Source organism: Talpa europaea (assembly GCF_964194135.1).
Source record: "Talpa europaea genome assembly, chromosome: 7".
Taxonomy (NCBI): domain Eukaryota; kingdom Metazoa; phylum Chordata; class Mammalia; order Eulipotyphla; family Talpidae; genus Talpa; species Talpa europaea.
In genome coordinates this window covers 100,527,086-100,540,281 of record NC_140074.1, presented here as the reverse complement: position 1 = coordinate 100,540,281, position 13,196 = coordinate 100,527,086, and the positions used below count along the sequence as shown (strand labels likewise).

General features: G+C 43.9%; 1 protein-coding gene across 1 annotated transcript; it reads left to right on the top strand.

The window, feature by feature from the left end:
- Nucleotides 1–351: 351 nt before the first annotated feature.
- On the top strand, nt 352–9,473 carry MED9 (mediator complex subunit 9; the record flags this gene model as incomplete). The annotated part of the gene is made up of 2 exons (XM_084238517.1): nt 352–578; nt 9,225–9,473. 2 exons carry the CDS (start codon nt 352–354, stop codon nt 9,439–9,441), a joined length of 444 nt encoding a protein of 147 aa, XP_084094643.1. The 3' UTR covers nt 9,442–9,473.
- Nucleotides 9,474–13,196: the final 3,723 nt, after the last annotated feature.

Here is a 13,196-nt window from a genome sequence, read left to right as displayed (position 1 = left end):
TATCTCAAAGCTTCCTGTATGAGTTGCTTTTGACCACTCTTCGTCACGTGAGTGGGCAAAAGACGTTATTTCTGAAGTAAATCTCCCATTTCTGACCATGTAATAATTTAGCTATCATGACTCAAAACCAAATTCAGGCTCCCTCCATTGACCCCACCAACCGCGCGTTGCCTAGTAACAGCCTCCCACCGGTCCAGTGCCTAGGCCCCGCCCCGCGTCCTAGTGCGCATGCTCACAACCTTCTTTTAGCGTCTCCCGGCGGGCGCGCTGTGGTGACGTAAGGGATCCGCGACACTTTCGGCGGGCTGAGCTCTCAGGTCTCTTTTCCAGACTGGTGGAGTGCCGAGTGCCATGGCCACTGCCGGGGTGGCCGCGGGACGACAGGCCGATGATGCTTTACCGCCGCCGACCGAGCCTCCGCTGTCCGAGACGAAGCCGCTGCAGCCTCCGCAGCCACCGCCTCCGATCGCCGCATCTCACCCACAGCAGTCGCCCGCTCCGAGGCCGCAGTCACCGGCTGGCGTAAAGGAGGAGGAGAACTACTCCTTCTTACCTTTAGTTCACAACATCATCAAATGGTAAGGGCCCAGGAGAGGATCAGTCACGACACTCCCGTTTCTCGTCACACTGTTTCAGAGCTGCAAAAGGCTTGCTTTGGGTACGCCCCCACTGTAGAGATAGGGTAACAGTCCCAGAAAAGGAAGAGACCTTTACCAAGACCTCACCAAGTCGTTCTATGAGTTCTTCAAAGGGATTGAGCCCCGAGAGTATGCTGACTTTATAAGAGTTAGGAGATACTCTTTAAAAATGAAACCAGTTTAGAGACTAAATGCTGTCGAACTACTCGAGTTTGCATCCCTGTGATCCAAAGTGAGTTAAACTTCTATGAGCCCTAGTATTCTTTTCCTTTTTTCAACACTTCCAGCAGATGATCCATATTTTGTGTAGCACACTACAGTGCTGTGGGACCAACTTTTCACCCCCACTTTGTTCATAAATTAGAAGGAAAAAAAGGACAACGGGAATAACCCATAATTCACAATAATTGGAGAGATGATGAAGGGAAAGATGAAGGGAAACAAAGAACAGAAGTTACTCAGTAAACCTTTGTTGTAACTTAATATCAATGGAGGTGATTGTATGCTTTTGACCTGTAAAGGAATCCCACACATACAAAGTCTCCTTCATCCCCATATTTGCCTAAATTATTTTTACTGTTATGTTATTTTCAGCACCAAGATACTAGGTGTCAATCCCTAGTCTTATTCAGTGACTAAAAGCCCAAAACAAAGTTAACTAAAACAAAATTATTGCAATAATATTCAGGTGAACATGAATGTACTCTTGAATGTTTTGCAGAAATGGGATTGCTGCTCACAACATGAAAGTATTGTTAGTGGCCCAACTCTTTGGAGTCTAGCTGGACTAGATTCACCTGATGTGGATTAATGTGATGCTTCCACCACTTTCAAACAAATACAAAGTCTCTGTTCTCACATTAGACCCTGACCTCATTTAGTGTGAATTTACTGTTTATAGGGTAACGCTGACTCTGTGCTGTTTTCCTTCACTTGTGATCAGCCAGTAGCACTTCTTAGCAGCAGTGAGATTGAAAACACAAGTGTAGATCCTGCAGTCCTGGGGTGGTGCAGGATTATAAAGGGGTTGTCCAATATACTTATACTGGCTATAATGAAAGTATAGAAAAATGAAAACAAACACATTCTCAGAGACAGTTCTTGGACCCTAGAGATTGCAGTCCTTCACTCTAATAGAGCAACTGGGTAGCTGGTAGAGCTGGCCTTAAATTTAGATGGGAAGGGAGGGTACTCTATCAAGAATTTGGGCTCTGAAGTCAGTGGATAAAACCTCATGTTGACACTTTCCTAGTAAGAAGTAAAGATATTTTTTAAAGCATAAAACAAGCAAACAAACAAAAACCAACAACAAAACAAAATAGGAGAGGAAGTAACTATCACAAAGTGATGGCCAAGAGCTAATCCACCTTCCAGCCCCAAGAAGCAGCTGTCTTTTATCATGACTTCCTCCAAATCTCAGGAATTTCCAGTACCAAGGATCTCTAGAAATAGAGGCTGAAGGAGAACTAAGAACAGGGGAATTGTTAAAAAATCTACTTAAGAAGCATCCTGTAGTCCTCTCCCACCATTTCAAGCAGAGTGGTGACTCTCCTTTCATTTTGTCATGGAAAAGAATAAGCCAGAGTGTATTTTGGCTGGGCAAAACCAAGCACATTACAGGATGTAGAAGAGGTGAACCATACTGGAAGTAGGGTTAAAGAGAAAATTTAAAAACTGAATATTGGATACTGCCCCCCCCCAGCCCCCCTGTCTTTTTGCATCTGACTTTTAGACTGGCAACCAAGAAAAATAGAGGTAACTTCTCTGGCATGTCTGACCATAAATATATTCAGAGAGTACCCATAGATATAAAATGGAAAGTAAACCTCTCAGTTCCTTCCCTTGTTTCAAGCTGTGCAATATTCCGTTTTATGAATATGCTATCACCTGTTTAAACAGTTCCCTGCTCAAGGCCACTTTCACTGTTTCTGGTATTTGACTATTGCCGTCAGCTCTACAGTGAACCTCTTAATAAATGCCATTTTGTAAACTCTTGAGAGTCTCTACAGAGTAAATTTCTAGCAATGTCATATGTAAATTTAAAATTTTGATCTATTAGCAAATTCTGAAGGTCTATAAATTTGTCCTTCTACCAGCAGTGTATTGGTGGCTGTTTTCCACACTCCTGTGGAACCCATCACTATTAAACTTTTAAAAACCCATCACTATTAAACTTTTTCACTTGAACTAATCATATAGGTCAGAAAGGATAGATTATTTCAATTTGTGTCTTTTAAAAAATTTCTCCTTGTGTTTATTTGAATTCTTGATGTGACAATTTGGTAGTGGTTATTGATATTTTTATTGTCTCCCCTGACTAGAATGTGAACTCTTCAAGGACAGGAATTTTATTGTAATTGCCACATGTGCCCAGACCTTAACATAATGCCTGACACAAGAAAGTGTCCAGTAGTGTTTTTCTCCCCCATCTACCACTCCTTATACCTTCCCCCCACCAACTCAGGGAGCTTACTTTGTTTATTAGTGTCTGCTGATTTTTGTAAGTATCTGGCTTTGTTGAATCATCTTTATAAACATCCAGTGGTGATTTGTGGCTTTTGTATATCAATAAAGCATTTTTATATGCAAGTTTATATCAATTTTTCTATGAAGTGTCCCCCTTTTCTATTAGGTTATTCTTTTTCTGAGCTCTTTGTGTAGTAAGTCAGGTGGACCTTTGTCAAGTATATTGGTAAATATTTCCCTCAAATTTTTGCTTTTCTTTTGATTTTGTTCTTGTTTTTGTTTGTTTGGATTTTGTTTTGTTATTCAGAAGCATTTCATCTTATGTAGGCATATTTATTAAGCTTTTTATTCATGGCATCTGAGTTTTCTTTAGAAAGCCCTTTCCTCTCTAATAAAATAATAGCTATTGATCCCTTTTTCCTGTGACTTTTATGCTTTCATTTTTACTTTCAATTCTTTGATGCTTCTGGATCTTATTTTGATGAAAAGAGTTGAGGGGAGGCAGCTTTTCCCCCAGATAGTTTGTCTTCCCACTGCTGTTACTGAATATTCATTGTTTTCCCTGCTTGAGTTGCAGCCCTTATCATACACTGAATCCCCATATGTTTTCTGCTCTACTTCTGGGTTTTCTATTCTCTCCAGTACGAAACTGCTTTAGTTCTTAAATCTTCATGGTACATTTAAATATCTTTTAAGACTTGTCATTCCTCACTTTTCCTTGGCACTGTTTACCCTTAGCATCTTCACCTTTCCTAGTGCAATTCCTAGTGGCCCATCCGAGATGCATGGTGCTTTAGTTCATGGACGTTTAGTCTTTAATCTGCTCCCTTACTTCCTATCCTGTTGGTACCATTCATTGTTCAGGTCTTCTAACCTCATTTTGGGACCTTGTAATCACTCCTTAATTAGCACTTTGCTTTATATTCCTTTCTCTAATTCATCTTGTGCATATTATCAGTTTAATTTTTCTCTACTCAAGATCTCCAGGGCTCCCTGTTCTTCCCACATTGAGCCAAAACTTTCAGGCCTCCCTTCAGGAATCTCTGCAGACCATGTTCAGATGCCTGCCTGGACTGGCAGCACAGAGCCTAGAGCACGTCATCCTGATTCCAGGGCCTCCCACTGTGCACGCTCTGGGTGCCTCTGCAGGATGGCTGCCTGCCCTTCTTTGCCTGAGAGTTGCTATGTTGCTTAGAGGCTCCCTCCTCCACTTGGAGAGCTCCTAGCTCCTGCCATCCTCCTGGCTGGGGTGCTCCCCGCCTGGTGTCAGAAAAGCCTCACCGAGCCCTTACCACTTTCACCCCTCCTAGTGCCTTTCTGTTGAATGAATGATTTAAAAGTACACATTTATGTTTTTTTTTTTTAAGAATTAAAAAAGGGAAAAGAAAAATTAATTTTTTATGCCTAAAAGATATGTTATAAACCTCAACTCCTTGAGAAGTACCTATATAATAAAGGAGGGATGAAATGAAACCTGTTGGACCAAGAAAAGTTATAATTTTTTTTTTCCCTCCAAACTTGTGCATCTAATCTTAGTCTGGAACTAAGTGTTCCAGTCTAGAAATTCTAAATAGCTGTTGTCACTGTCTTGTCCAATGGTTTGGCTCTCCTAGTAAAAAAGTATTCTGTCAACATGGTACTTGAACATTTTTTAATTAAATTTTTTAGTTGCTGGGTAGGTAGAAGAGAATCATCTTTGATTCTGCAGCTGGAGCTCAAGCAATGAGCACACTGCATTGTCACGCTGTGCCCATAGCACTTAAAACAAGTCTTGTTGGGTCAGGTCAGTAAGACCTCAGAATCCTGGCAGAACCACTTTCATGGTATAACAGGGTGTTACTGACCTGCTTCTCCCTACACAAGTGCCTATTTTAATCTGACTGGCATTCCACACCAGCTGAGGCCTCCTTTGGGTAGTGTAGGAAGCGGCAGCAGCAAAGAAGTTCAGAAAATGGACACATGCCTCCACAGGACTGACTGCCCTTGTTTTACTGCAGCCCTCTCTGCCATTCACTTTCCTCCCCTCAGCCACAGCCCAGTGAAGAGGGTGTGTGTCCAGATAGGGAACACCTACACTATTTGGAGGAATTCTTGCTTACAAACCTGTTGACTCCTCTGCCACTTCATCTCTGTTCATTCAGTGTAACTCACAGGGCACCTGCTGGGACACAGGCCTCACAGAGGCAGGCCCTGGTTGGGAAGAGTGGGACATTGAGCCTAGAAAGGTCAGAGGCTGCTTCTGGGTGGACCTGCTGGCCTTCACAGTGTGAACTTGCCTGGCAGGTGTTATCTGGAAGTAGAAAGAACCATCAAAGGTTTGGGGCTCAGACTTCAATTTTGGTACTGTACATAGGCAGTGGGTTTAGGAGGAGAAGACCCTGGTCTGCAGGAAATTGGCGACAGTGGGAGGAGGCAGGGCTGGACTTGAGAGAGGTAGGAGGTGGAGTTCACAGAACTGGTAGCTGGGCGAACATTGGGCCACATGCCAGCGCATGTGCGGGGGTGCCCTCCAGCAGAGATGGCGTGTGCTGTGGAGGCAGTGAATCTTCTTGGGATTTTTGCAAGTCTCCCCAGACTCCAGGGAGAAAATACTTGGTAACTAGTGGAGAAGAAGCTGAAATTCAGGAAGGTGGGCTGGGCCAGGGAGTTCTTGTAGCTGAAGAGGCGGGAGCAGATGAACACATTCTGGGCTATTTTATGGAACAGTGGTTTTTGTTGTTTTTTTTTTTTTAACCAAACTTCTTTTAGCAGCAGAACCTTTTGTTACTCCTCCCTAAAAAGGAGTATTTTTCACTTTTAACCCTATGAGCAGATAAAAGCAAAGCCATGAGGTTCAAAACCCTTCTCCCATAGGTGTTTCTTCCCATAGGTGCTGGCAGAACTAAAGCAGAGAGATGCAAAAGGAGATAGATAGGTAATAGCTGATGTTTTCCAGATACAACCTATTTGGGGGACATTTTGGTAATCAGCCGAAAATTTAATATATAACCTTTAACCCAGAAATACCACTTCTGGCATATTTCCTTATCACAGTACTTGCACCATCACATACAGCTACAGGTTCAGCATGTTTATTGCCATTCTGACTGCAAGTGATAAATTGCAAATACCCAAATACAGCCATCAGTGACTAGCTTGTCACGGTATGCGATTTGACAAGGAAAGACATCCTAGGTGCACCGGTAAGTGAAAAAAAAAGCAAGAATTGGCACCACGTGTGCAGTGTGCACATGTTTTCGTCAAAACAAATAACCCGTAGGTGTACGCCTTGATGTATACCTTGAAGCTACACAAAACACCATCTACCACGTTAGTAGAGGTTATCTTTGCGGCATGGGATTGAGGGACTTTCCTTTTCTAAGTCTTGGGTGTCAGTCATTTTTAAGTTTTTTCCCTCTAGCACCTATTACTATCACAGGAAAAGAAATACAACTCACTATTTTAGACATATGGCAACCAGCCAGGTTGTAGAGCGGGGAGGAGCAGGCAAGGACTGGCCCAACTAGACAGTGGGGGGAGAGTCTGAGAGGGAGAGAAATTTTGAGGAGAAAGAAATGGGGAACCAGGTGCCACCAAGAGGTCAAAGAAGTGACTTGGGTTTGGATGAAGGTGGGCTTCAGTGTACTAGTGGGTTCCTTGTGCTTCCAAATTAACAGTGGACACATTTTTGCTCTGTATTTCATCTGTTGGCAGTCCTAAAGCATCGCTACCACAGATTAAGCCGTGTGTAATTAGCTGTGATGGTAAGCGTCCTTCTTATGCTCACCCATCTAAACCTGTGATGTTTTGGGGAGTCTGGTGACACAAATGCAGGAGGTCTGTGCGGCAGCCATGCTGAGCATCGCCTGGGATGTGCACACTTCAAAAGACCGGCAGGACATGGTCTGTCCATCGAGCAGAGCAGAAGTATTTTTGTCCATCTTTAAAACTGTGATAGACAGGACCAAAGTGTCTGCACCTTGCTCTTTTTGTACTGTTTTTCATGCTTCTAGACCTGGTCTATTCTGTCTGTCTCTTTTTTCTGTCTAAAGTTGGTTGATGACTAACATTGGACACAAAGCAGTCTCCCATTTGGAGCTTTCTGCTTGGATTCGCTCAATATTCAGGCCTGTCTCTTTTCTTTTGGATTGAATATTTCACAGTCATCTTGGCCTAGCAGGTTCCCACTTTCTTGCAGCTATATCCTGAATAAAGTGCTTTCCTCACTCCAGGAGGCCCACGTTATTTACCTCCACCAACTAGGGCAGGCTGGGAAGCTTGTGGAGTAGACCTCACTGTGGGCTGCATGGCCCCCTTTCAGCTTAGCTCCCCTCCAGGCAGGCTTTTCATGTAGCTCCTTCTTTATTATCAGAAGACTGTCTCCTTGACCAAAAAGCTCACCAGGAGAGTGGACAGCCCTTGAGATTTGGGGGTTTTCAGAAATGAGCATCTTAAACATGGCCCACTTCTTACTTCCAGAATTAAATCTTCTTTTAGGCCAGGTTATGTTTGCTTCCAGAACTGAATTATCATAACTTCTTTTCATATTTTTTATTTTATATAATTTTGCCTAAATGTGTTCTTTCAGACTTATGGGGTGTGAACTAGTTTTCTTAAAAATATATTTTAATTTTAAAACTTCCTTGAGACTTAAATTTGTAACATTGTGTTAACATATATGCCATCAAGTATAATGATTTCAAAAGTCCAATGGTTTCTATCCAGAATTGTTGATCTCATCTGAGATCTAAAAAACTAAAATAAGAGATGTTCACTGTTTGCTTCCTTACAAGTAGTTTGCAGTTCTCATGGATACCACGTACTCCCTAGAAACTGGGATAAGGTAAAACATCAATTATATATCTAAATTGAGGGCATCAAATGACACTAAGAAATATTTGGCTCACTGTTTATTCCCTAGAATAAATGATTGCTCTTCCGTGTCTTTCCTTGGTATTAGAGCTTTTGATAGTGAACAGGCCCTGGAAGCTATCTCCTTTGCCAGGCATGAGCCAGAGCCAGTGAATTGCAAGGAAAAATGGATCTTCTGTCTATGTAATCAGAGAAATGATGGATTATAAACATGAATTGAAACCATCTGGGTTGAAATTTCCCACCAAGGATGAATGTTTTTTAAAAAAAAATACCATCATTGACAGTTTTCCCCTCTTAAGCCTCAATGATTGACTTTCAGAACAACCTGATCATTTAACTTCTAGGTTTTTGGTCTCAGTTGCTTGTTTTCAGAAGCTCACCCCCTTACTAGCTTTTAGAAAAGCACAGGAGCAACTGTCAGGCTGTTTCTTTGATCTTGGGTAAAGGTTCCTGTTCTTGTTTTGCTTTAAATTTAGCAGTGACAGGGGACCATGGGTCTCTGGGCAGCTAATAACAGCTGTGAGATGGGAAATGACTGAGCCTTTAAAATGAGTTTGACCCGAAGGCAAGGAGTTTACAGGACTGTGGTAGGCGAGAACTCCTACCTGCCGAAAAATTTCCAAAAGCTTGTAACTAATATAAAATTTATGAATAGGTCTGTGGAAATTAGTTTTTCTGTTAACAGTTCAAGCATTAAAACTCAGCTAAAATTAGCTCTTGCTAGCTGGTAAGGTCTTGTGTTTGACCTGGCAGTGGCTCAAATGAAAAGAAATATAATATTTCAGCAAATTTAGCTTGGCATTTGTCATCTGATATTGGTAATGGTGCATTCATTCATTCAACAGACATTTATTACTTGCAGAGCATTCATTCTTTCAATAAATGTTATCTGAGTGCCCCCAAGTCCCCTGTTGGCTGGGCTGGGGCCTAGGGATACAGCTGTGAACAAAGCACATAGTCCCTGCCTCTGAGCTAATACAGAGTTTCAGCATCCGATTTTACGAGCTTCCTCTGGGAGGGGCTGCACAGGCACTACCAGACTCAGGGGCACTTTCACTGAGCAGCTGTCACCTGCCTACCCATGTAAGAAAGAACGGGTCCCTGTCCTCTGGGGACACACAGCCTAGTAAGAGAACAGATAGAAAACAAAGTGTTCTAAAAGATAATGTAGGAAGACAGCATGTTCTGTAGGATGTAGCGGAAGAAAGCCAGGCATCTCCTGGGTCTAAACTGCAAATGCTAATGCCTGCCCTCTGCCCCTTGCAGCATGGACAAGGACAGCCCAGACATCCACCAGGACCTGAATGCCCTCAAAACTAAGTTCCAGGAGATGCGCAAAGTCATCAGCACCATGCCCGGCATCCACTTGAGCCCTGAACAGCAGCAGCAACAGCTGCACAGCCTCCGAGAGCAAGTCAGGACCAAGAATGAACTTCTGCAAAAGTACAAGAGCCTCTGCATGTTTGAGATCCCCAAGGAGTAGAGTGAGGCTGGCTTCCAGGAGTGCCTGAGAAAGACACAGGAGAGCCAATGGCCTTATTCTCTCCCCACCACACTGAGTGTGACTCTCTGAACTCCCAACTCTAAACTTTGTGGTTGAGTGGGGCTGTTGTACTGCTTCCTTAGTTGAACTTGGCATTGACTGTGCAAGGAGCCAGCATTCGAACTTGGCATGCTTCATTGGTGCTTCCTTGTATGTATCCATATGTCTAGATGCATAATAACTTGAGTGCCTGCTGGTGGAAGTGAGAATGTTCCTGAAGGCTGGGGAGTGGGGGGAGCACTCTTCCCCTACCTCTGGGGAGGGGGCCATCTGCTGTGTATTCAGGCTCCACTGACAGCTCTGAAGAGCACAGTAGGAAAGGAGGCGGCTCCCCTTTGCTTCCTGCCTGCTCTCCCCTCCCTCCCCCTGGGTATGATCAGTGTGTACCAGGTACATATTGTTCCTGTTAACAGCAGTGTCATGAAACATTTGCATAGAATTCACTGGATAAATTAGGCCTGCATTCATATGGCGTGGATTTAAAATGGTAAAAGAAAAGGCCTTGAGAGAATAAACGTGGTATTGATAACTACAGGGTGGTGGAGGCCCCTTTCTCCCCCCCACAGTTTAATTCCTTTTATGTTTGAGTCAGTGAATGTAACTATGTCTGTGGGGGTGTCAGCTTGATGCCCTGCCAGGGAGGGGGTGGCCTCTCTCCAGGTTCTCCGCCACCTACATGTACTTGTTACTTTTAGCTCTTGCTCCTTGTCTCCTGTCACTTTCAGTCAGCTTGTTTAGCCATTTAATGCCTGAGGATGACCAAACCGCAAAGACCCCATAATGCTCCCCCCTGGTGCTGAGGGTAAGCTCAGACAAGTTTCCAAAAAAGCAGACTTTGCTGCTTCTGACATTTCAGACTGTTACCCTGGTTTGAAAAATAATCCCTGGCTTCCCCGGTGGCCAGCGCGTAGACTGCTGCACTGTGAGGCTGACCGCAGCCTCTGCAGCGCGGGTTCGTTTCCCCGCCGGCCATGGAGAAACCCACATGGCACAGCAGACCTCTCCTGTCTCGCCCGCTGCTCCCCTCAGCAGTGTGTTTCAGTCAGTCTGCCTGTTCTGTTCCCTAGTCTGTTTCTGGTGGATCCTCTCTGGTCCTAAGTATGAAGGAAAAACATATTCTACCTTACTCTCCATGTATTTCATTGTTTGGGATATTGGTACAGATTCATGCAACTGGTCTTTTCACACATTTACAGTCTTGATGAGTGGGAAAGTGAAGTAGTCAGAAGTTTGCAAATACTTCACACAACTCAAATAACCCTCCCATGCCTCTGACCTGTACCCCAGTTCCTGTATAAATAAATCTTAAAAAAAATAAATAAAAATAAAAAATAATCCTTGCTCTGCCCTTCTCATCGGAGCCTCCTGTGAGCATTGACTAACTCTGCAGCAGAGGGGTTCATGGTGTGCCTTTTGTTCAGAGAAAGAAAGCTCTGACAGTTGTGACCATCCCTTGGCCAGGTACGACAGGTGAGTCAGTTGTGTAGAGGCAGGATGAGCTACACCTGGACATTATACACCCAAATTCTGTTTATAAATGTTTGTAAACACCCCCATTTCTTCCAGGTGAAGTGTTTTATTAATGTGCTCGGCCTTTGACTATCAGGCTGAGGGAAGAGCAGCTCTCCACCTTGCCTCTTAAGGATGAGGTGAGAAGTAACTGAATATTGTTGAGATCTAGAAATGAGCACATAATCTGTGCTCACCAGTTCAGGGGCTTAACAGATGCCTGCCGACTGGCCTCGTTGGCAGGAATATTGGTTGAGGGTGTTTTTAGCCGAGGTTCTGTTCCTGTCTACCTGCAGCTACCTGTCAGAAGATGCAGGTTGGAGCTCAGGGACGTGTGAAGGGGGATATCAGGTGTCAGTGTCTTTGGCAGAGAAGGCTGAATTTTAGTAGGTTGTTAGCTACTAGACCAGTTCTCCCTTGGGACTATTATTTAGCTGAATTGTTTATTTTCTTGAAATTTCTAGCATAGTGTGAGGGCCAGTTTTAAGGCTCTGAGAGTACATAGAAATAGAAGACCACGGGGTCTTTATGAAAGGCTGAAACGGGGCAGAGAGAGGGAAACTTTCCTATAGTCCAGTGTCTGTGACGCTTTTTGACTATAATTAATTTGACTATAATTAAAAGAATTAAACTCTGCTCACGGAACATCATGGTTTTTTAACTAAACAGTTCATTGTAAGATGCCTCTTTGGGGATAGTTGAGAGGAAAATGTTCACTTTGCTTGGAAACAGAACAAATTGTGAGAACTTGGGCTCTGCACCTTCCTCCCTCCCGATGTGCGTGCGTGTGTGTGTGCACACACTCGGGCACACTCATGCACACACTCAGCAAAGCCAATGTAAAATCAGTAACTTCTGATTTGGGGAGTGGCTTCAGCCCCTAGGGTGCAGTTGGCCTGGTGGGTCATCTGTCTGATTTGCCCCCTGGACCATTCTCTGCAGAGGTAAACTGAGTCCTGGTGGGACCCACCCCATTAGAACAGGATTGAAATCCCACCCTGGGACAATTTTGAGTATCCCTTATAGGACTGGGTACCTTCTTGACGCCTCCGATTATTTGGATTACTGAGCGGTGGGCTCTGGTGCTAAAAGGTTTTCAAATATCACACTTATCCTTACAGTGACCCCATGTTCTTGGTATTTCATGGGTGAAGAATTTGAGTTGTGACTGGTGTCGCTTGTCCTGAGCTAGCACAGAGACGAGTGGCAGAGACCTGGGTCTCGAGTTGGGTGGGGTGCCCTCAACTATTGAGAGGGGACAGCAAGGCAGAGAAGAGAACTGGACTCCACCGGACAGTGGGCACATCCTAGAATTGGAGAGGTGCAGGAGGTGGGGGATCTTGACTATCTGCGGAGGCCACTGGCACACCCTGGAGTGTGGTGGGCGGAGTCCTGCGCCAGCCGGGCACTGCAGCAGTCTCTTGACCACATTTCCTTATCAGTGAAAGCAGACTGACATCTCAAACCAACTGAGAGTTTCAGATTGATGATCTTTTTGTTGGTTGCCCGTGAGCCTTCTCCGAGTATAGCAACAAAATGACTGGGGTACACTTCCAGGGCCCTTTGTGGCCAAAGTGAAGGAAAACTAAGCAGGGAAATGACTAGAAAGATGATTCTCTCAGGGAGCCCTGAGTCTTGATTTTGGCCTTTCTCAGGAATCCTTCCCTAAAAAGAAGGGCCCCAGCCCAGTCAATGGGAGCCTTTTTTTTTTTTTTTTTTTTTTTTTTTTTTTTTTTGAGCATTTTCTCCCAGGAGGGCTGAAGAAGCTGTTTTCAGAATGTGAGGATTATCTTCCAGTCCTGGCAAAGGTGAGTTCTATTTCCACAGAAGTAGAAACCCCACACCCTCCCTTCTCACCCTTTCCCCTCCAGCCTTTTCTAAAAGTAAAGGAAACATAGTTTTTCATTTTAAATTATTTTATTTTATATAAAAAGAACAATAACAATAAGTTTAAAGACACACACAGTATAAACACCTGGGTAAGATTTTGTTCATGTCCATGATGACACCAGAACTACTATTAAAGTGCAAGTTTTATGTTTTTTCTTTGTGCAATTTCACACACACATGTAAACAAGTCACTTGAATATGATTTGACCCGCACCCCCTTAGTTTCCAGAGGGCAGAGGCTTTCCCAGCTGTCATGACAACCCGGAATCACAGACAAGGTAATGCCCTGTTTGTCC